The sequence below is a fragment of the Columba livia genome, chromosome 15, assembly GCF_036013475.1.
Source record: "Columba livia isolate bColLiv1 breed racing homer chromosome 15, bColLiv1.pat.W.v2, whole genome shotgun sequence".
NCBI lineage: Eukaryota > Metazoa > Chordata > Aves > Columbiformes > Columbidae > Columba > Columba livia.
The window spans coordinates 12,875,575-12,895,410 of record NC_088616.1 but is presented as its reverse complement, the minus strand read 5'-3'; the positions used below and the strand labels follow the sequence as shown (position 1 = coordinate 12,895,410).

The 19,836-nt window shown below is 62.0% G+C and overlaps 1 protein-coding gene across 4 annotated transcripts in view; it reads left to right on the top strand.

The window, feature by feature from the left end:
• MYO15A (myosin XVA) overlaps positions 1–19,836 on the top strand; it is a 29,108-nt gene extending 9,272 nt beyond the window's left edge. Inside the window, exons 5-63 of one of the 4 annotated variants that reach the window (XM_065031283.1) lie at positions 215–289; positions 503–593; positions 1,055–1,158; positions 1,645–1,708; positions 1,790–1,903; positions 2,065–2,226; positions 2,679–2,792; positions 2,899–2,957; positions 3,377–3,500; positions 3,576–3,671; positions 3,776–3,907; positions 4,579–4,704; positions 4,886–4,963; positions 5,449–5,603; positions 5,688–5,733; positions 5,865–5,989; positions 6,216–6,333; positions 6,421–6,596; positions 6,667–6,751; positions 7,036–7,089; positions 7,262–7,343; positions 7,416–7,546; positions 8,252–8,347; positions 8,439–8,674; positions 9,421–9,599; positions 9,688–9,760; positions 9,924–10,115; positions 10,251–10,345; positions 10,478–10,566; positions 10,647–10,773; positions 10,939–11,000; positions 11,124–11,187; positions 11,268–11,406; positions 11,799–11,889; positions 11,993–12,089; positions 12,327–12,448; positions 12,560–12,619; positions 12,756–12,831; positions 13,526–13,641; positions 13,728–13,846; positions 13,926–14,067; positions 14,323–14,434; positions 14,599–14,673; positions 15,089–15,294; positions 15,367–15,500; positions 15,580–15,646; positions 15,797–15,869; positions 16,116–16,189; positions 16,263–16,345; positions 16,481–16,611; positions 16,722–16,816; positions 17,209–17,286; positions 17,528–17,624; positions 17,710–17,870; positions 17,959–18,092; positions 18,179–18,312; positions 19,104–19,237; positions 19,361–19,501; positions 19,592–19,836. In XM_065031283.1, coding sequence (XP_064887355.1) covers positions 215–289; positions 503–593; positions 1,055–1,158; positions 1,645–1,708; positions 1,790–1,903; positions 2,065–2,226; positions 2,679–2,792; positions 2,899–2,957; positions 3,377–3,500; positions 3,576–3,671; positions 3,776–3,907; positions 4,579–4,704; positions 4,886–4,963; positions 5,449–5,603; positions 5,688–5,733; positions 5,865–5,989; positions 6,216–6,333; positions 6,421–6,596; positions 6,667–6,751; positions 7,036–7,089; positions 7,262–7,343; positions 7,416–7,546; positions 8,252–8,347; positions 8,439–8,674; positions 9,421–9,599; positions 9,688–9,760; positions 9,924–10,115; positions 10,251–10,345; positions 10,478–10,566; positions 10,647–10,773; positions 10,939–11,000; positions 11,124–11,187; positions 11,268–11,406; positions 11,799–11,889; positions 11,993–12,089; positions 12,327–12,448; positions 12,560–12,619; positions 12,756–12,831; positions 13,526–13,641; positions 13,728–13,846; positions 13,926–14,067; positions 14,323–14,434; positions 14,599–14,673; positions 15,089–15,294; positions 15,367–15,500; positions 15,580–15,646; positions 15,797–15,869; positions 16,116–16,189; positions 16,263–16,345; positions 16,481–16,611; positions 16,722–16,816; positions 17,209–17,286; positions 17,528–17,624; positions 17,710–17,870; positions 17,959–18,092; positions 18,179–18,312; positions 19,104–19,237; positions 19,361–19,501; positions 19,592–19,693 — 6,517 coding nt within the window. In that variant the 3' untranslated portion in view covers positions 19,694–19,836. Of the gene's footprint in view, positions 1–214; positions 290–502; positions 594–1,054; positions 1,159–1,644; positions 1,709–1,789; positions 1,904–2,064; positions 2,227–2,678; positions 2,793–2,898; positions 2,958–3,376; positions 3,501–3,575; positions 3,672–3,775; positions 3,908–4,578; positions 4,705–4,885; positions 4,964–5,448; positions 5,604–5,687; positions 5,734–5,864; positions 5,990–6,215; positions 6,334–6,420; positions 6,597–6,666; positions 6,752–7,035; positions 7,090–7,261; positions 7,344–7,415; positions 7,547–8,251; positions 8,348–8,438; positions 8,675–9,420; positions 9,600–9,687; positions 9,761–9,923; positions 10,116–10,250; positions 10,346–10,474; positions 10,567–10,646; positions 10,774–10,938; positions 11,001–11,123; positions 11,188–11,267; positions 11,407–11,798; positions 11,890–11,992; positions 12,090–12,326; positions 12,449–12,559; positions 12,620–12,755; positions 12,832–13,525; positions 13,642–13,727; positions 13,847–13,925; positions 14,068–14,322; positions 14,435–14,504; positions 14,674–15,088; positions 15,295–15,366; positions 15,501–15,579; positions 15,647–15,796; positions 15,870–16,115; positions 16,190–16,262; positions 16,346–16,480; positions 16,612–16,721; positions 16,817–17,208; positions 17,287–17,527; positions 17,625–17,709; positions 17,871–17,958; positions 18,093–18,178; positions 18,313–19,103; positions 19,238–19,360; positions 19,503–19,591 lie in introns of those variants that run through there. The other 3 variants (XM_065031282.1, XR_010466385.1, XR_010466386.1) reach the window with 3 other exon arrangements.

Sequence of the window (19,836 nt, the reverse complement as noted above, 5' to 3'; positions counted from 1 at the left end):
CCTGTGGGGACAGGGACACCCTCACATGCTGTCACCCACCCTTGGGTCCTACAGCAGCCCCTGCACTGGGTGGTCCTGGGTCTACCAGGACCCTTGGTCTCAGGGTGCTGGGCCACTGTGTCTGTGCATGGGGACACTCAGGGTGCAGCGGGGGGTCCCCATGCTGGGGGGACATGGCACTGCACACCCCCATTTCTGCTTCCAACTCCCACAGGCACCTCTTTGCCATCGCGAACGTCGCCTACTCCAAAGTGATGGATGCCAAACACAACCAGTGTATCGTCATCAGGTGGGACACGGCTGTCCCCCACCCAGTACCTGCCCTGGGATGGTCGCTAATTAGCACTGCCCTAATTACCAGTTGCAGAATGCTGCTGACAGCCTGGCCTGGCCCCATGGGTGCTCTGGGTTTGGGGGTGCTGGGTGTGTTTGCTGTGGATGCACCCCCTGTCCCCTGCTCAGCTGGTGACAGCCCCGGCCATGTCCCCTCTCTGCGTTTCAGTGGGGAGAGCGGTTCAGGGAAGACCGAGGCCACCAAGCTGATCCTGCGCTACCTGGCAGCCATCAGCCAGAAACGCAGCACTGCCCCGCAGGTAGGGTGCTGCCTTGGAGATGTCCCTGTGTCCCTGTTCCCTGTCCCACCTCCCTGCGCTCTCCTCCACCCCCTGCTCACGCCTCTGCCGCTCTCTCCTTGTCCCTGTGCTTCCATTTGGATCACGACAGATAGAGGTACCAGGGAGGGGGGGACACATGGGCTGGGATGGTTCAGCATCGTGGTGGCATCTCTGCTATGTCACCCCAGCTGTGGGGGGACACTAGGGACAGGAAGATGGAGCGTGGTGCACGCACATGCCAGGGTCCCTGCACTGTTCCTCACCCTTGTGCAACCTGGCCATGGTGCACACCTGGAATCTGGGCACCCATGGGTGTCTGCACAGGGCAGGAGGTGGCAGGGGTGGGAGGGTGACAAGGAGGGTCACGGCACCATGGGGACAGCCTGTGGCATGTTGGGGTGCCCAGGCTGACCCCACAGTTCCCTCTGTGACTGCGGCAGATCCTGGAGGCGACCCCCTTGCTGGAATCCTTCGGCAATGCCAAAACCGTGAGGAATGACAATTCCAGCAGGTTTGGGAAATTTGTGGAAATCTTTCTGGAGGAGTAAGTAATGCTGAGCAACACTCGCGTGTGGCTGACCCCCACCCCTGTGTGTCCCCCTCCCTTGGGGGTGCCCAACCTGGCTCCCAGCCCCGCTGCTGGGCTGTCCCTCAGCCCTGGGTGGACACATACATGGGGACACTTTTAGGGACAACCCTTGGTGAGGGAAAGGTGATGTCCCCTGAAGACAGACAATGTTGGGATGCTGTCCCCTGGGCTGGCACCCTGACTGTTCCTGGTGCCCATTCCTGTCACCACGGCTTGTCCTCACTGATCCCAATGTCGGGTGCCCCATGTCACCCTGGGGTGTGGCATCTCCAGCCCTTGCTTGAGAGCCAGCACCTCTCCCTGCCCACCCGTCCCTGGTGCGGGGCACCTGGGGACTTGTAGGGACAACCCCGTGTGCTGAGGGCAGTGGTGGGCATGGGGGGGGCACAGCCCCTGCTCGCACCAAGGTTGCCAGCCGGGTGCCCGCTCTCGCCCCTGCAGCGGTTTGATCTGCGGTGCCATAACCTCGCAGTACCTACTGGAGAAATCCCGCGTGGTCTTCCAGGTGGGTGGCGAGGGGGTCCCCATCTCTGCCCCCTCTGCCCTCCCTTCTGCCCCCACCCCAGCTTGGTCCTCTTCTTCCCAGGCCAAAAGCGAGCGCAACTACCACATCTTCTACGAGATGCTGGCAGGGCTGCCCGCGCAGCAGCGGCAGCGGTACTGCCTGCAGGGCGCCGAGACCTACTACTACCTGAACCAGGTAGCGTCTCCCCCTCCTCCAGACCCCCCCACGCTGCCCACTTTATGGCGTACTGCCCAAGCCCAGGTTGCTGGCAGGTCCCTGAGTCCTGGATGGGGAGGGTGCTCAGGGCAGTGTGTCCCCCCAAACCCTGAGTGCTGCACCCCGGGGGGCTGTGCCAGGGGGGGAACTGTGAGATCCCTGGCAAGGATGACGCAGAGGATTTCCGTCGGTTACTCAACACCATGGAGGTGCTGAGCTTCAGCGTGGAGGAGCAGAACAGCATCTTCCGCATCCTCTCCTCCGTCCTCCACCTGGGCAACGTCTACTTCGAAAAATACGAGGTACCCAAAGCAGAGATGAGCCATGCTCCTTGGGTTCCATTTAGGATTAGAGAAATACCAGACTTTCTCCAGAGTAAGGTGTTTCTCTAGTATCTTACTCTGTAAAAGCTGGAGTGGGACTTTTGAGAAGGACACGTAGCAATAGGATGAGGAGTGATGGCTTTGAACTAAAAGAGGGGAGGTTTAGATTTGATATAAGGATGAAATTCTTCCCCATGAGGGTGGCGAGAGCCTGGCCCAGGTTGCCCAGAGTGGTGGTGGATGAACCATCCCTGGAGACATCCCAGGCCAGGCTGGACGGGGCTCTGAGCAACCTGAGCTGGTGAAGATGTCCCTGCTCATGGCAGGGGTGGCACTGGGGAGCTGGGAAGGTCCCTTCAACCCAAACTATTCTATGGTTCTGTGTGGTAAGGGGGGGCCACCCCATCCCACTCTCTCACCGTGTCCCCCAGACTGACTGCCAGGAGGTGGCCACAGTGGTGAGTGCCACAGAGATCCGAACCGTGGCCGAGCTGCTGCAGGTGTCCCCCGAGGGGCTGCAGAAAGCCATCACCTTCAAGGTGACGGTGAGTAGGGGGGCGCAGGTAGGGAGGGGTGTCCCCGGTCCCTGGGGACCGTGGCTGGTGTTGCCAAAACTCCATCACACTGTTGGTTTTGTGCATCCCCAACCAGGAAACACTGCGGGAGAAGATTTTTACCCCTCTGACAGTCGAAAGTGCCGTCGATGCCAGGTAGATGGAGGGGTGGCTGTAGTGGTGAGGGTGTCTGGGGATTATGGGGTGTCTGGGCCCTGGGGACAGGGTGGGAAATGAGATGTTGGGCTGGGGAAAGGGATGGTTGGGTCATAAGGAAGAGATTCTTCCCTGTAAGGGTGGTGAGAGCCTGGCCCAGGTTGGCCAGAGAGGTGGTAGATGAACCATCCCTGGAGACATCCCAGGCCAGGCTGGACGGGGCTCTGAGTAACCTGAGCTGGTGAAGATGTCCCTGCTCATGGCAGGGGTGGCACTGGAGGAGCTGGGAAGGACCCTTCAACCCAAACTGTTCAATGATTCTATGTCATGCCATGCCATGGCATACCATACCGTGCTGTGTCATGCCATGCCGTGCCGTACCGGAGCTTCAGCACTCTGCTCATCTCGCCCCTTCCCAGGGATGCCATTGCCAAGACTCTCTACTCCTTGCTCTTCGCCTGGCTCACCGACCGCATCAACAAGCTGGTGTACCCACGGCAGGAGGCCCTCTCCATCGCCATCCTGGACATCTACGGCTTCGAGGTGAGCAGGATCCATCTTGGCTCCATCCCCCCGGGGCTGCAGGGTCTCAGTCATTGCAGCCTCTTTTTCTCGCAGGACCTCAACTTCAACAGCTTTGAGCAACTGTGCATCAACTACGCCAACGAGTACCTGCAGTTCTTCTTCAACAAGATCGTCTTCCAGGAGGAGCAGGTGGGCTGGGGAGCAGTTCTGGGCTCTGCCCTGTGCCCAGCATCGCTGTGGGGCTGGGGATGTGGGGCTGGGGATGTGGGGCTGAGCGAGTGCCGGCCCCACAGGAGGAATATCTGCGGGAGCAGATTGAGTGGAAGGAGATCCCCTTTAGCGACAACCAGCCCTGCATCGACCTCATCTCCCAGAAGCCCTATGGCATCCTGCGGATCCTTGACGACCAAAGCTGCTTCCCCCAGGTGAGGGGCTGCCCGAGGACGGCAGCACCAGGCAGTCACGGTCCCTGAGGTGACACTGTGGTCCTGGGCTGTCTTGGACAAGCTGGGATGTTCCCCCAGCTTCCTCTGGGCTGGACAAGCCCTGGGAGGTCCCAGGTAAGTGCCACTGGAGCAGCTTTCCCCAGAGGAATTGCTTTTGTAAGAGTTACTGAAAACCCCTTCTCAGCTGTCCCATAAAAGTAAGAATCACAGAATGATTTTGGTTGAAAGAGACCTCCAGGATCATAGAGTTCAACCATTAACCCACCCCTGGCACTGACCCATGTCCCTGAGAACCTCATCTCCATGTCTGCTCAACCCCTCCAGGGATGGTGACTCCAGCACTGCCCTGGGCAGCCTGCTCCAATGCCCCACAGCCCTTTGGGGAAGAAACTGTTCCCCAGATCCAACCTCAACCTCTCCTGGCGCAACTTGAGGCCATTTCCTCTCATCCTATCACTCCTCTCGTCCTATCACAGAAGGGTGGTTGCACTCTCTCTGCCGATTGGGAAACTGAGGCACAGAGTAGCAGATGCCCATGACCACATGGCTGCTCAGTGGCAGAGCTGACAGCAGGGTCTAGGTGGTTGTCCAGTGGTCCCTGGGGCTGCTGAGCTGTCCAAGCTGTGTCTCACACCTCTGTCTGTCCCCAGGCCACTGACCACACATTCCTCCAGAAGTGTCACTACCACCATGGGACCAACCCACTGTACACTAAGCCGAAGATGCCACTGCCGGAGTTCACCATCAAGCACTATGCAGGGAAGGTGACCTACCAGGTGTGCAGGGGTGGGATGCCCAGTTGGGGTTTGGAGGGTTAAAGAGAAGGTTTATGTGGTTGATCCTGCTTCAGGGGGTGATGGGCAACCCATGGGCTCTGGCTGGGACCCCCCCATCCCAGCCTGGATCTCCTTCCCCCCGCCACTGGGCTCTTCACTGTGAGGTTTTGCTTTTTACCAGGTTCACAAGTTTTTGGATAAAAACTATGACCAGGTCCGTCAGGACGTGCTGGACCTCTTCATCAGCAGCAGGACCAAGGTAGGGCCCTGCCCGGGTCTGGCTCTGCGGTGCTGAGGGGATGTCAGACACAGACATCCCCCTTCCATACACACTGCTCTTCACGTCTTCAGATGTGTGTCCCCATGGCCAGTGAGCCCCAGGGGACCAGGAGCAGAAGGTTCTTCCAGCCCCACCCTGTGCCACTTCCCATGGGTTCCTCTGGGCTTTGACCCCTCCGGCAATGGCACAAATGGGCACGTGGGTTGTTCTTGTGCTTCCCCATCTCCACCCCCATCTCCATCCCCATCCCCATCTCTGTCCCCATCTCCGTCCCCATCATTTCCATCCCCATCCCCATCTCTATCCCCATCTCCATCCCCATCATTTCCATCCCCCTCTGGGGAACCCAGCTGCAAATATGGGATCTGACTCAGGGCTGGGCAAAAAGGCAGTGACTGGGCTATGAAGAGGAGCCAGGAGAGCTGGCCACCTTCCTCCTCCCTAACCTGTCCCCTCTCCCCAAGGTGGTGGCCAACCTCTTCTTTGGCCACGCCCAGGTGATGGCCCGGCAGAGGAGCCTGGTCAGGAGGAGCAGCACCAGGACGCGGCGGTACAAGGCTCCCACCGTGGCTGCCCGGTTCCAGCAGTCGCTCCTGGACCTAGTGGAAAAGATAGAGAGGTCAGGGCAGGCAGCCAGGCCATGAGGTAGCCCAGTTGGCTTTGTCCCTTGCCCCCAGTGGCCAACAAGGTCTCTCCAACACAGGTGCAACCCCTTCTTTGTGCGCTGCCTCAAACCCAACAACAAGAAGGTGAGAACCACCTGGGGCTCTCCTGCCCGCAGTGCTGCTGGTGCCTGCACATGGTGCTGGAGTGTGGGGGGTGCATGTTGGGCAGGGGGGTGCCTGTGCGGCCACCAAGGCTTGTCCCTGTGTCCCACCAGGAGCCGGGGCTGTTCGAGGCTGACGTGGTGAGCAGCCAGCTGCGGTATGCAGGGATCCTGGAGACCATCCGCATTCGCAAGGAGGGCTTCCCCATCCGCATCCCCTTCCTCGTCTTCATTGACAGGTGCCTTCCGGGCTCTGGGTCCCAAAGAGGTGACACCACAAAGCTTGTGGGTGTTCTAGGGGGCAGAATTTAGCCTGAGGATCCCCCACAATGGGAGCTCCCCTCTTCAGTGCACAGCACTGGGAGAAGCTGCTTTCCCAGGCAGGGTGCTCAGCACCGTGGGGAGGGTCCGTGCCAGCGTCCTGGGAGGGGTCCCACATGGTAATGGTGTTATGGGCTCACCCAGGTACCGCTGCCTTGTCGACATGTGGTCCAACGTCATCCCCAATGGGAACAACTGTGTGGAGATGCTGAGGAACCTCTGCCCTGTCAGCCCTAGCATGTACTATGTCGGCGTCACCAAGGTATGGTCCTGGGCAGGGGATCGGCTCCAGGGATCCCAGGAGATGGCAGTTGAGATGGGGGGCTCACGGCATCACACCCCCTCCCAGCTCTTCCTAAAGGAGCAGCTGTACCAGGCGCTGGAGAGCAAGCGAGCCCGTGCCCATCACCTGGCCGCACTCACACTTCAGCGCTACGCTCGCACCTTCTTCATCATGAGACGATTCCGCTCCCTCCGCCGAAAGATCATCCTCCTGCAGAGCCGGGCGCGGGGCTACCTGGCCAGGTGGGGGCCCCGGGGGGGGCGGTGGGTGGGTGCTGCCAGGTGGCAGAGGGTGACGGGTGCCCTCCTGCAGGCAGCGGTATCGGCGTATGCGGCGCACGCTCATCAAGTTCAGGTCGCTGGTACACATCTACGTGAACCGCCGGCGGTATCTCAAGGTGAGGTGGAGACTGGTACATCATGGGGGGGTCCTGGACACCCCTTCCCACCCTCCCAAGCACTCAGTGGTGGGTCTGGAGGGGAAACAGCAGCACCCCCAGACCACGAGCTCCCCTAGACCCCATCCACACCACTGCCTCAATGCCCTGTGGGGCATGGGCTGTGCGCCTTTGGGGTGAAAGTGTGGTGATGCTGGGGGGGCGATGGCACCCCAGGGGATGTCCCACTGTCTGTGGGTCTCCCCCCATATCAGCGGGGCTCAGGGTGGCTGCTCTGCTTGCAGAAGAAAGAGGATGCTCGCCGGCGGGCAGAGGAGGAGAGGCAGAGGATGAAGCAGGTACTGGGGTTTGTGGTGCTGGGGGGAACACACACACGTGATGCACATGCAACCCGTGTGTCCGTGCCCTCGTCCTTGCTGTTTGCTCTCTGTGCTGCTGGCTGGGGCACCCATGGGTGCCAGGGTGGGTGACACTGTGGTGAGTGGCTGCATCCATGTGTCGTGGCGGCAGGAGCTGACAAGGAGGGAGGTGGTGGACGTCACCCACCTGGAGATCCCGGCTGAGCTGATGGGGTTGCTGGAGGCCGCCGCAGGTGAGTGGGATCCCACACCAGCCCCCCATCCCCATCCCCACGGCTATGCCATAGTTGCCCACTGTGCCGCAGCCTCCCGGGAGGTGAACGCTGGCTGTGTGGTCCTGGTGCCACCGCCACCGCTGCAGCCCGACCCCCAGCTCACCCTCCCACTCGACATCAACGACTACCCCATGGCCAAGTACGTGCGGGGCCACTTCCAGGTAAGGTGGGTGCCGTGGCCCGGCAGCAGGGAGCCTGTCCCGGCGGGCAGCCGGCTTTTGGGGAGTCCTCGGCACCCTGGTCGTGGCTGAGCGGTTTAGGTTCAGGGTCCCCCCGGCAGCTCTGCCTGGCGGCTCCCCACACCGTCCCACTGGGGTCTGCCCCGGCTTCGGCCCCGGGGGTGCCGCGGGGTCCGACAGGGGCCAGCTCCGGGATGGCCGCGGTGCTGTGGGGAGCCAGCCAGGGCCTTCTTCCCTCCCCGTGGGTTCCTGTCGTCTCCAGAAGCCGGGGGGACCCCGCTGAGGTTATCGGAGAGAGACCCGCCGAGCCCTCCTGGACGCCCGACGCGGGGCGGATCTGGAAACACTGGGGCGGGAGACCAGGTCGCTTTGCTGCCGGGACCCCAGCCCCATCCCCGGTTATTTTGTTCCCTTACTCCTCCTCGCCCCCTGTTTTTGCCACGTATTTCCCCAAATGACGGCGCTGGGGCTGGGTCCTGCTCTCAGCCTCACGGAGGTGTCGGCATCTCCAGTGCTGCCAGCACAGCCTGAGCCCGTCCCTGCCCCCATCCTGTCCCCCAGCCCCTTCACAGCCCCACAGTCCCCACCCAGCATCAACCCCACGCTCAGCGCTGTTGGACCAGCCCCCACCATGGCCTGGGGCTGTCCCCAGTGCCCGGGTAGCCACGGGTGCGGGTGTCACCACAGGAGCCAGCATTTGGGATGCTGACGGCCCCACTGGCAGCCCCGCTCACCCGGTTGGATGAGGAGCTGTGCCACGAGGCGCTCAGCATCTTCCAGCTGGTAGGTGGGACAATGCAGGACTTGCCACCATGGTCCCCTGCCCGTCCTCTGCATGGGGCTGGAGGGAAGGACCTTGCTGTCCCCATGGCAGATCCTGCGTTTCATGGGGGACCCGAGGCTGGGCGGCTCACAGGAGACCCTCTTTGGCAACTACATCGTGCAGAAGGGGCTATCAGTGCCGGGGCTGCGGGACGAGCTCCTGGCGCAAGCCGCCAACCAGGTCTGGCGGAACACCAACGTCAACAACGAGGAGCGGGGCTGGCTGCTGCTAGCCACCTGCCTCAGCGCCTTCCCCCCCTCCACCGCCTTCGACAAGTACCTGCTCAAGTGAGTCACGGCTGGGGATGGGAACAGGGATTGGGTTGGCTGGGACCCTTGGAAGCAGCCTGGCACATGCCTGGGGACATTCTTATGGGGAGCAGCTGAGGGACCTGGGAGGTTCAGCTGGAGAACAGGAGCTGAGAGGAGACCTTCTGATCTCTGAACTGCCTGAAAGGAGCTTGGAGCCAGGGGGGGTCGGGCTCTGCTCCCCAGGAACAAGCGCCAGGACCAGAGGAAACGGCCTCAAGTTGCACCAGGGGAGGTTGAGGTTGGACCTGGGGAACAATTTCTTCCCCAAAGGGCTGTTGGGCACTGGAACAGGCTGCCCAGGGCAGTGCTGGAGTCACCATCCCCGGAGGGGTTGAAGAGGCAGAGGTGAGGTTCTCAGGGACATGGGGTAGTGCCAGGGGTGAGGGACAGTTGGACTTGAAGAACTTGGGGTCTATTCCTACCAAAGTGATTCTATGATTCTGTTGCTGAGTCCCTCCAGGGTCCCCAGGGCCAGCCTGGCACATGTGCCCAGGGCTTATGCCCAGGTCCCTCCAGGATAGAATTATAGAATCATGTTAATAGAATCATTTTGGTTGGAAAAGACCTCTAGGATCATCAAGTGCAACAGTTAACCTAACACTGGCAATAACCCATGTCCTGAGAAACCTCATTTAAGACGCTCTTAGTCCCTCTGTGGTCCCTGGCACACGTACCCACGGATGCTGCCTGGGTTCCTCCGCCAGCATCTCCCTTCCCCACAGGTTTGTCTCTGATTACGCCTTTGCTGGCTACAAGCCGGTGTGCCAGCGCAAGCTGATGCACGCCATGGCACGGTCACAGCTGGGTGCCGCGGCCGCCCGCACCTTTCCCCCGTCACTGCTGGAGTGGACAGCGAACCGGCAGCAAGCCAGCATGGCGTTGGACTTGCACTGCTTCAACGGTACGGGGCTGGGGAGGGTCAGTCCCTTAGCCACCCTGTCACTGTTACATACAGGATGGTGACCTGCTCACCGCCCATCCCTCCCCAGGTGACCAGTTCTCCTGCCCCGTCCACTCCTGGAGCACAGGCGAGGACCTGGCAGGGGATGTCCTGAAGCACAGGTATGCACCAGCTTGGCACCCACCCACCCAGGCACAGCATCACCCCAGGGACATTTCGGGTGACTCAGAGCTGGGATGTCCAGCTCATGGGTAGGGTGTCCCCACGGAGCTGGGGCACTGCTGGCAGCACATGCTTGTCCCCAGCGTGTCCCACTGTTGGCAGGGGGCTGGCTAAGGGCTGGCGTGGCTGGTCCGTGGCCATGAAGACAGGTGCCCAGTGGGCTGAGCTGGCCGGTCACGACTACGTCCTGGACCTCGTCTCAGACCTCGAGCTGCTCCGGGGCTTTCCCAAGCAGAAGTCCTGCTTCCTTGTCGCATGGGAGGGGACCGAGAGCCGCAGCGGGGACAGCCGGGCGTAGGTAGCTGGGCAGGGATGTGTCCCCTGCCGTGGGGCTGCTGGGGGAAATACTGGCAGAGGTGTGGGTTGGGGTCCTGGGTGGGGGCCTGGCACCCAGCAGGTGCAGGATGAGCACATTCTCCTTCTCTGCAGGGTGCTGGGACACGGCTTGGATTTGGATGAAGTGCCTCCTCCCCCAGCTGTGAAAGCCCCCACACTGCCATCCACAGAGACGTACCTCACTCATGGTAGGACATCATGCCCCCTGGCCCCCCGGAGCTTCTGGGGCTCTGTGCCGGTGAACCCTGACATGGTAGTGAACCCTGCCATTCTGTTGACATCCTGCTGCCACCCACTCATCCCTCCTCATCCTCCAGCAGACGGGGACTTTGGGGAGCCACGTGGCCAGAAGGGTCTGGATCGGTACCTGGACAGCCTCTTCGACCCTGTGCTCTCCTATGGCAATGGGGTGAGAGGGGTGTCCCCGAGGCAGCCCCGCATTTTGGGGGTGCAGGTGTCTTGGCTTCCATCTGCTGACACGTGCTCCAGGAGCTGGAGAAGCCGATTGCCGTCACGCAGAGAATGAAGGGAGGAGGCGGCGCAGGAGGAGGGGATAATGGTGGCGATGCTGAGCAGACCGGACCCCCCAAGACCACAGAATCACATCAGCCAAGGAGTGAGCACCCCAATTGTTCCTGCATCCTGACCTAGCTCCCTGCCTCAGTTTCTCCACCTGATCCCTGGTCCCTTGTGTGGGGGACACCCCTGCACCCAGTACCCCACAGCCCCAGGACAGGGCTGCAGGACACACTGGCTGAGCTCTACCCCTTTACCATCGCAGATGCAGAGCCAGCCCTGTCCCCGCAGCACCAGGCAGATGCCAACCAGCCACCTGGTTCCCCGGTCAGTGGGACGTACTGGGGGGGGGCGGAATTGAGCTCTGTGGGGCAGCTCTCCTGAGCTGCTGCCCAGGGATGGGGGCGGCTGGTGGGATGCCACATGCCCATGGCATGGTGTCCCTTGCAGGGCAGAGCAGCAGAGGGGACGCCAGCCCGCGCCCCCCAGCCACGACCCTACGTGCAGAAAGCTGGTAAGGGGTCCCGTTGTGATGGAGCAGCAATGGGGAGGATGATGCCTGGCCCCCCGTAAGCCGTGTACTTGGTCCCACAGCACCCGTGGGCCGGCGGTGGCCGGGGGAGCTGGTGCAGAATTCCCGGCTGAACTCGGAGCACTTCCCACGGCCCACACACGACATCCGCAACATCATCCGGCAGTGCCAGCTGGCCCCACGTGGCTCCCAGCCCCCCAGGTACCCCCTGGCCCCCCCAAGCTGTGGGCTTCTCCTGCCTGTGGGGATTTGTGCCGGCCATGATGCTGGCGTGGAGGTGATGCTGGGATGCAGGTGATGCCAGGATGCAGGTGATGCTGGAATGCAGGCGATACTGCGGTGCAGGTGATGCTGGGGTGCAGGTGATGCTGGGGTACAGGTGATGCTGGAGATGCAGGTGGTGCCAGGGTGCAGGTGATGCTGGGTATAGGTGATGCTGGGGGTGAAAGCAATGCTGGGCTGCAGGTTATTCTGGGCTGCAGGTGGTGCCAGGTGCAGGCAATGCTGGGGTGCAGGTGGTTCTGGGGATGCAGGTGGTTCTTGGGGTGCAGATGGTGCTGGGATGCAAGCAATGTGGGGTGCTGTCTCTGCAGCAAGCTCTTCGGGAAGAAGCTGGACCCCCATGAGGAAGCCATGCAGATCCTGAAGGAGCAGCTCTCAGCAGCCCGAGTGCCGGCAGCTGCGGTAGGGATGTGGCCACCCCCATGTCCCTTGTGCCCCCTCATGTCTGTCATGCTGGGCTGGAGGAGCTGCCAGCCCCGACTGCAGCCCCCTCTCTGCCTCACAGGGGCCCAAGGAGATGGTGGCCACGGTGAGGCCAGTCACCAGCAGCAGGTACCAGCTGCGAGCACCAACAGGACGTCCAGCAGCCACCCGACCCCCAGGTATCGCAGGGTTGTGATGTGGCGGGGTCACGGTGGAGTGGAGCACCTCATTCTCCCCGCTGGCACGGGGTGAAGCCTGATGGCACAGGTCCAGCTCTACAGCATCCTCATAGGATAACTGATGTGCTGCTGTGCTTACTGCCCCACAGCTGGCCCCTGTGCCTGAGTTTCCCCGGTTGGAGAGGGAATCTTGGTTGTCCCCCCAAGAGACATTCAGGGTTTTCTGTCCCTTCACAGTCTCTGTCTCACGGGAGCTCCCAGCCGAGGGGCAGCAGGTCCAGACCCAGCTGCACCGGAGCTGCAGCGAGGATTTCTACACCTACCACAATGTGCCCTGGAAAATATACATCCGCAAGGAGGTGGAGGGGCTGGGGGGGGTACTGGGGACAGGCTGGTGTGGGGATAAAGGGGGCTTTTTGCCAAGCCCGAGGCCCTGCAGACTAACACCACATGGGTCTCCCTCTTGTCAGGTTTTCTACCCCAAGGACAGCATCAACAACCCGCTGGTGCTTGACCTCATCTTCCGTCAGGTGAGGTGCACGTTTGGCCCCGAAGTCACCCAGGGAGGTCCCCTGGGAGCTGGGGTATCCCCTCATCTCGGCTGGGAGTGGGCCGTGCACATCACTCCTCTGACATGGCCCCACCGCTCCTCACCCCCTTCCCCAGATCTTCAACGACACACTCTCCAACACCTGCCTCCGGATCAGCCAGGAGGAGCGGCTCCGCTTGAAATCCCTCTTCGGTAACACTCACACCCCCGCATCCTGCTGGTCCAGGGCTGGGGGTCTCACCTGGGGGGTCCAAACCCGGGGGTTCACACCCAGCCACTCTGATGCCGGTCCTCATGTCCTGATCATCTCCAAGTCACAACCGGCTCTCCTTAAAGTTGGGGTAATTTTGCCTTCAGATACAACGAGTCCCTGGTGACGTAGTTCCCCACAAAGTCATGAGTTGTGTCAAGTCTCAGCCCAGCTTGCTGCCTCAGGGTGTCCCCTGGGGGTACACCTGTCTTGCCATCACAGTGCTGCCAGGCTGGGGAAGGTGATGAACATAGAATCATAGAATCATTTCAGTTGGAAAAGACCCTCAAGATCATCGAGTCCAATGGTTAACCCAGCCCTGGAACTGACCCATGTCCTTGAGAACCTCATCTCTGCATCTGTTCAACCCCTCCAGGGACGGTGACTCCAGCACTGCCCTGGGCAGCCTGTTCCAACGCCCCACAGCCCTTTGGGGAAGAAATTGTTCCCCAGATCCAACCTCAACCTCCCCTGGTGCAACTTGAGGCCGCTTCCTCTGGTCCTGGCGCTTGTTCCTTGGGAGCAGAGCCCGACCCGCCCTGGCTCCAACCTCCTTTCCTGCTTTCACCTTGAACCCTGTGTCCAGATCCTCCCCAGGGATGGGGCGACCCTCACTGGGGGTATTTCTGCCCTCAGCGGAAAACAAGCTGGACTCTTTCAGCCCCGTGGCCACTGAAAGCGTCAAGAGGGAGATCATTGCTGCGGCCCGGGACGGCTGCGAGGTTTATTTCTCCCGTCTCTTCCCCGCCACGGTGAGGTTCCAACCATGGTGGGGGTAGGCGTTGTGGGGGTCACCACAGCCCCGTGCCCCCAGCTGAGGCATCGTCCTTGCCCACAGGGCAGTGTGGGGACGGGCGTGCAGATCCTGGCCGTGTCCCATGCTGGTGTCAAGCTGCTGCGACTGGTGAAGGGCACCAACGTCCCCGGGGAGCAGCTCCGGGTGCTGCGGGCGTACAGGTGGGGGCGAGAAGCCCAGAGGGGTCAAGGTGGGGGCTGTGGGTGCTGGATGTTTCAGCCTCCCCTTGTCCTGCCTCAGCTACACCGACGTGCTGTTCGTCACCACCCCGTCCAGGAACATGCTGGAGTTCAACCTGCGCAGTGAGAAGCTGATCCTCTTCTCCCCCAAAGCCCCCCAGGTCAAAGCCATGGTCGACCACTTCATCACAGAGCTCAGGAAGGTGGGGGGTGCCCAGGGGGGCTGATGGCGTGTTCTGGGGGCCAGAATCTACCTGTGCACCCACATTTGAGGGGCTAGGGTGGGCAGCAGAGGGCATCCTGCAAATGGGACCATGCCTGGGGCTGGGGGGTGGCACCCCAGGGTGGTTCTGTGGCTGTGGGTGCTCGAAGTCCCTGTGCTGGGTGGGATGTAGACGTGCGTGGGGGCACGTGGGTGTGCACGCGTGCCTGGGCTGTGCCAGCCCCCCTGTGCCCAGGACTCCCAGTATGTGGTGGCCGTGAGGAACTACAGTCCGGAGGATGGGGACAAGCTCAGCTTCCACAAAGGGGACATCATCCATTTGCAGCCACTGGAGCACCTCGAGAGAGGTGAGTGGCCCCCATGGCCCCTAGCTTTGCCGCTCTGCCATGTGCCAAACACCCTTGACATGGGGCACAGGGATAGCAGGACTGATGGCCTCAGTGGCCCCGGAGATGACTGTGCCCTGGCCTCATGACACCCCATGTCCCTGCGATGCTCTGTGTCACCACAGACCACTACTATGGCTGCGTGGTCCGCAAGAAGGTGATGTACCTGGAGGAGCTGAAGACAGGCACTCAGGATTTTGGTGGGTGACTCGGCGGTGCCATGCTGTCCCCGTGCACGTCCCCGGTGTGTGTACAGCTGCCCTGAGCCATGTCCCCTCCTGGGGCTGTGGCACAGGGCGGGACCCTGCCTCTGTCACCCACCCGCAGCATCATTTGGGCTCTTTTCGGCACCAACCTGATGCAGGGGGCTGCTCCCCTGCGGTTTCTATCCCAAGTGGTACCAGATGCTGCCCCATGTCCCTGCCAGCAATGGGCTTTGTGGCCTCTGGTCCTCGAGCAATGCCAAACTGCAGCTGTTTCCACCTAAAACTGCGGTGTGATCCCCTGGAAAGGGCTTGGGGTGCAGGGGGCAGGAGGGAGCGAGCAGAGGCTTTTCTGGGGGGTCACCCCTGGGGCTGCCAACCCAGGGCCATCCCCACCGTCTCCTCGGCACAGGGTGGAAGTTCGGGGCCATACATGGCAGGTCAGGGCTCTTTCCCGCTGAGTATGTCCAGCCCGTCGCAGCCCCCGACTTCGTCCATTTGCCAACGGAGAGGAAAGAGGAGCCCAGGGACAAGCAGGGCAAGGTGGCAGCTTCAGCCGCTGTGGCCGTGGCTGTGGCATCCACCGCCGTGGCCCAGGAGCTGGATCGGAAAACCGAGGTGGGTGCTGGCCCTCGGGACATCGCCGGTGCAGTGGTGGCTGTGCCCAGCACCCCCTAACTCGCTCCGCAGGTGTGTCCCCCCAGCACCACCATCATGGAGGGTCTGGAGGGAGATGGTGGTGAGCAGCTTGGGGACAACGTGGGGACATGCCCCATGCTGGCCTTTGCCCAGCGGTATTTCCGTGCAGCACGGCACGGGACCATGTGAGTGCCCCAGTGGTGGGATGGGGACACCCCATGGTGGGGATACCCGTGCCCACCTGCTCCTTTGTCCCTCTCCCAGGGACTCTGGTGGGACCAAGGCCAAGAGAGATGTGCCTGATGTGCTGGAGGTGCTGATGTTCACCAAGGTGCGGGGAAGCAGAGTGTATTGGGGTGTTCCTGCTGTCACCCATGGGTCCCTCCGAGATCCTGGTGTGCTCAGCAGCTCCCCAAATGCCACCCCAACCCCTATCCCACCCCTCTGGCTGTTCCTGGGGGCTGACACTCTGCCTCCTCAGACCCCCATCCAGGAGTCGCTCATTGAATTTGTGGATGGTGGCACCAGCAAACTGGCCACTGAGGCTTTCCAAGGTACGTGGGGGACACAAGCGCCCTATTCTCCTGCCCCATGGCCACCGCCAGCCCCATCCTCAGAGGAGGGTGGGACAGGACCAGGATGGGCAGATGGGGTGGCCTGGGGGGGGCTGTAGCTCCTCCAGCCCCTCTGCCCCCTGTGTTATGGCTTGGGAGCCCCGGATGTTGCCCCCACCCAGGGGAGCGTGTCCCCAGGGAGGGGACAGAGTGAACTGTGTCACTGCGTGGTTTTGTCATCCCCAGCCGTGATGAAGTTCATGGGCGACCACCCTCTGCGGGGGCAGACGGAGCTGGACGCCGTCTGCACCATCCTCAAGGTAAATCCCCCACTGGGGTGGCAAGTCCTGGTGTCCTGTTGGCAGCCAGGTGACAGCCCTGCCTGTTCCCCAGCTGTGCGCAGAGCACGAGGTCCTGAGGGATGAGGTGTACTGCCAGATCATCAAGCAGGTCACCAACAACACCAGCTCCAAGCCGTGAGTCCCTGTACCCTGGGGACCCCCATCCTCGCAGGGGGGTTTTGCTGCTCCCCAGGGTGGTGGATGCCATGGCAGCTGCTGGGGACACCTTCGCCCTCCCCAGAGGGCTCAGCCCGGCTCTTCCAACCCCAGGGACAGCTGCCAGAAGGGCTGGAGGTTGCTCTACATCCTCGCTGCCTACTACAAGTGCTCCGAGGTGCTCCGGCCCTTCCTACTGGCTTTCCTCCAGAATGTCAGCAGCCGCCCGGAGCTGCCGTACCAGGGTAGGAGCTGGACATGCCCCGGAGTGCTGGGGAAGGACACCCAGGAGTGTCACAGGGCTCTGGAGATGTGGCTCAGCCCTGTCTTTCACCCTGGTCCCTGTCCCCACCAGGTATCGCCAAAGCCTGTGAGCAAAACCTGCGGAAAACCCTGCAGTTTGGCGGCCGCAGCCTCTTCCCCAGCAGCATGGAGCTCAAGGCCATGGTGGTGAGACTGGCTGCCTGTGGGATGTGGGTCGGGGCTGATGCCAGCTTGAGATCCCACCCAAGGGTTCGCGGTCCCCCCATGGACTTGGGATCACCGCAGATACTGCCCTGGGGCTGAGCTGATGGCCCTGTGCTGGTGCAGGGAGCCCAGTCCTTTGTGTGGCTGCTCTCCAGGGGAAACACTTTTGGGATGCCTTGAGTTCTCAGGGGTCCCCAGCTATGTGCACATGGGGTGGGGGGCACGATGACTCACCCTGGTAGGGTGGGCAAGATACAGGATGATCCCCATGGGATGGTCCCTGCGGGGTAGCTTGGGAATTGAGGTGTCCTTTGGGGTCTTGCTGTGTGAAGGGCTCCCCTGCACCCCAATGTGTGTCAAACCCCCCCCCACAGGCTGGACGCAGCGCCAAGCGCCAGCTCTTCCTTCTGCCTGGCGGCATCGAGAGGCATCTTAAGATCAAAACATGCTCGGTGAGTTGGAGCGGGCAAGTGGCTTGGTGACCCCCCAGTTGCAGTGACCCCCCAGTTGTGGGCACCCTAAGCATGCAGATATTGTGGAGGCTGCACCCCTCAGCTGTCACCAAGCTGGGGGACTTGGTTCTCTGGGAAAGGGAGATTCCTTCCCTGGGGAGCTGCATGGGGTGGCCTGTTGGTGGCCGCGAGCATGGCAGGGTGAGGTGACAGTGTCCCAGCCGCCTCTCCCTGTGCCCAGGTGGCTCTGGACGTGATCGAGGAGCTGTGCTGTGAGATGGGGCTGCAGCACCCAGAGGCTTTCGACGAGTACATTCTCTTTGTGGTGACTGACAGAGGTGAGGGGCTGGCAGTGACAGGATGGTGGTGCCCCCGGTGGGTGCCATGTGTGGTGGCCACACTCAGGCTCCCGGGGTGGCACAGGACAGAGTGTGCGGCCGCTGACCCGCCGGGAATATGTCCTGGACGTGGCTGCCGAGACAGAGCTCCGGGACACCAGCTACACCTTCTGGTGCCGCCGTGTGGTCTGGAGCCAACCCCTCAAGTTCGACAACGAGCTCTATGTCACCGTCCACTACAACCAGGTCAGGCCACCCCTGGGGCCACCTCCCTGTCCCCTCCACTCATCCCCTGTCCCCGAGCCGTGTCCCTGTGCTCTGTCCCTCTTCCCAGGTGCTCCCTGACTACCTCAAGGGACTGTTCACTGTCCTGCCACCCGCCAGGCCGGGAGAGCAGCACTTCCCTCACGTGGCCAAGCTGGCCGCCCTCCAGCATCGAGCCAAGGACCGTCACCACGTCCCCACCGTGTATAGCCCGGGGCAGGGGGTCTGGGGGGGTACACATGTGCGGGACCCACTGGACAATGCTGGACTTGACCTCTGTGTCCCCGCAGGCGGGAGGTGCAGGACTATGTCCCCCCACAACTGTTCCGCCTGCTGAAGGCTCAGTCCTGGCTGCACATGGTGACCCCACACGTGCAGCAGGTGCAGGCGCTCAGTGCCCACCAGGCACGGGCGCAGTTCCTGGGTGAGTGGGGACCGCATGGGGACCATGAGGTGACGGCAATGGGGGGGTGATGCTAACGGGGATGTAATGCTAACGAGGGCACAATGCTAATGAGGTTGCAATGCTGCTGGGGATGTGATGCTGATTGTGTTCTCCTAACGAGGGTACGATGCTAATGAGGATGCAATGCTAATGATGATGCAATGCTGCTGAAGATGCAATGGAATGTGATGCTAACGAGGGCACAATGCTAATGAGGTTGCAATGCTGCTGGGGATGTGATGCTGATTGTGTTCTCCTAACGAGGGTACAATGCTAATGAGGATGCAATGCTAATGATGATGCAATGCTTCTGGAGATGCAATACTAATTGCGTCCTCTTAACGAGGGCACAATACTAATGAGGATGCAATGCCAATGAGGGTGCAATGTTGCTGGGGACATGATGCTGCTGGGGATGCCATTTTGATGAGATGCTGCTGGTGGCTCCTCCATGGGATCTGGGACAGACAGGCAGACATTGGCCGTGTGTGGGGCCTGGGGTGCTGTGGGGCCAGCAGGATGCTGTATGTGGGGGGCAGGACCACAGTGACAGCACAGGCCACCTGCTTTCCCAGCAGGCTGCAATGGGTCCCTTGGCTGCTCCTGGGTCCTGCTCCTGGTCCAGAGCCTAAAGCAGTGCAAGGCCCTGGGAGCCAACCCAGCTCCTGGACGCATGGGGCTGGCTGGGACCCTTGTCAGAGCCCCCGAGGTGCCAGCCCAGGTGGGAGGGGGTGGCAGCGGGTGCTGAGTCCCTGTCCTCTGCCCTGCAGGGCTGCTGAGCGCCTACCCCATGTTCGGCTCATCCTTCTTCTACATCCAGAGCTGTAGCAACAATGCCATCATCTCGCCCTGCATCCTGGCCGTCAACCAGAACGGCCTCAACTTCCTCAGCAAGGAAACCCATGTAGGTGGGGGGCGTAGGGGGGACAGGGAACCCCCGCTCTTACCGCCCGCTCCCCCTCCGGTCCTCGGTCCCCTCGGTGGGGTTGGCAGGGCGCATGAGCCACTCCCCTGCCCCCTCCCCCAGGAGCCCATGGCCAAGTTCTCGCTGAAGGAGATCCAGTCAACGCGGACGCAGCGGCCGGCGGCCGGTTCCAGCTCCCCCTACGTGGAGATCACACTGGGAGAGCTCCTGGCCCAGGGCATCACCCAGCTGCAGCTGGAGCAGGTGGGGGACGCTCGGGGGGTGTCCGGGTGGGACCCTGGTGGGTGTCCCACGCTGGTGGCACGGCTACCCACGGCGTGTCCCTCTCGGCAGGGCCTGGAGCTGTGCCGCGTGGTGGCCGCGCACATGGAGATGCTGTTGGGTGCCCGGGAGAAGAGGCTGACGCTGCCGCCCAGCGAGATCACCCTGCTCTGAGCGCCCCCAGCCCCGCCGCGGGGGACACGGGGCGCAGCGACCGCGGGTGTCCACAGCCCGGCTGGTGGCCGCTGTCCCTTCCGTGCTGCTGGCGCCTCGCTGTCGTTCTCGGGGTTTACACACGCTTCGTCAGCCCGGCCCGA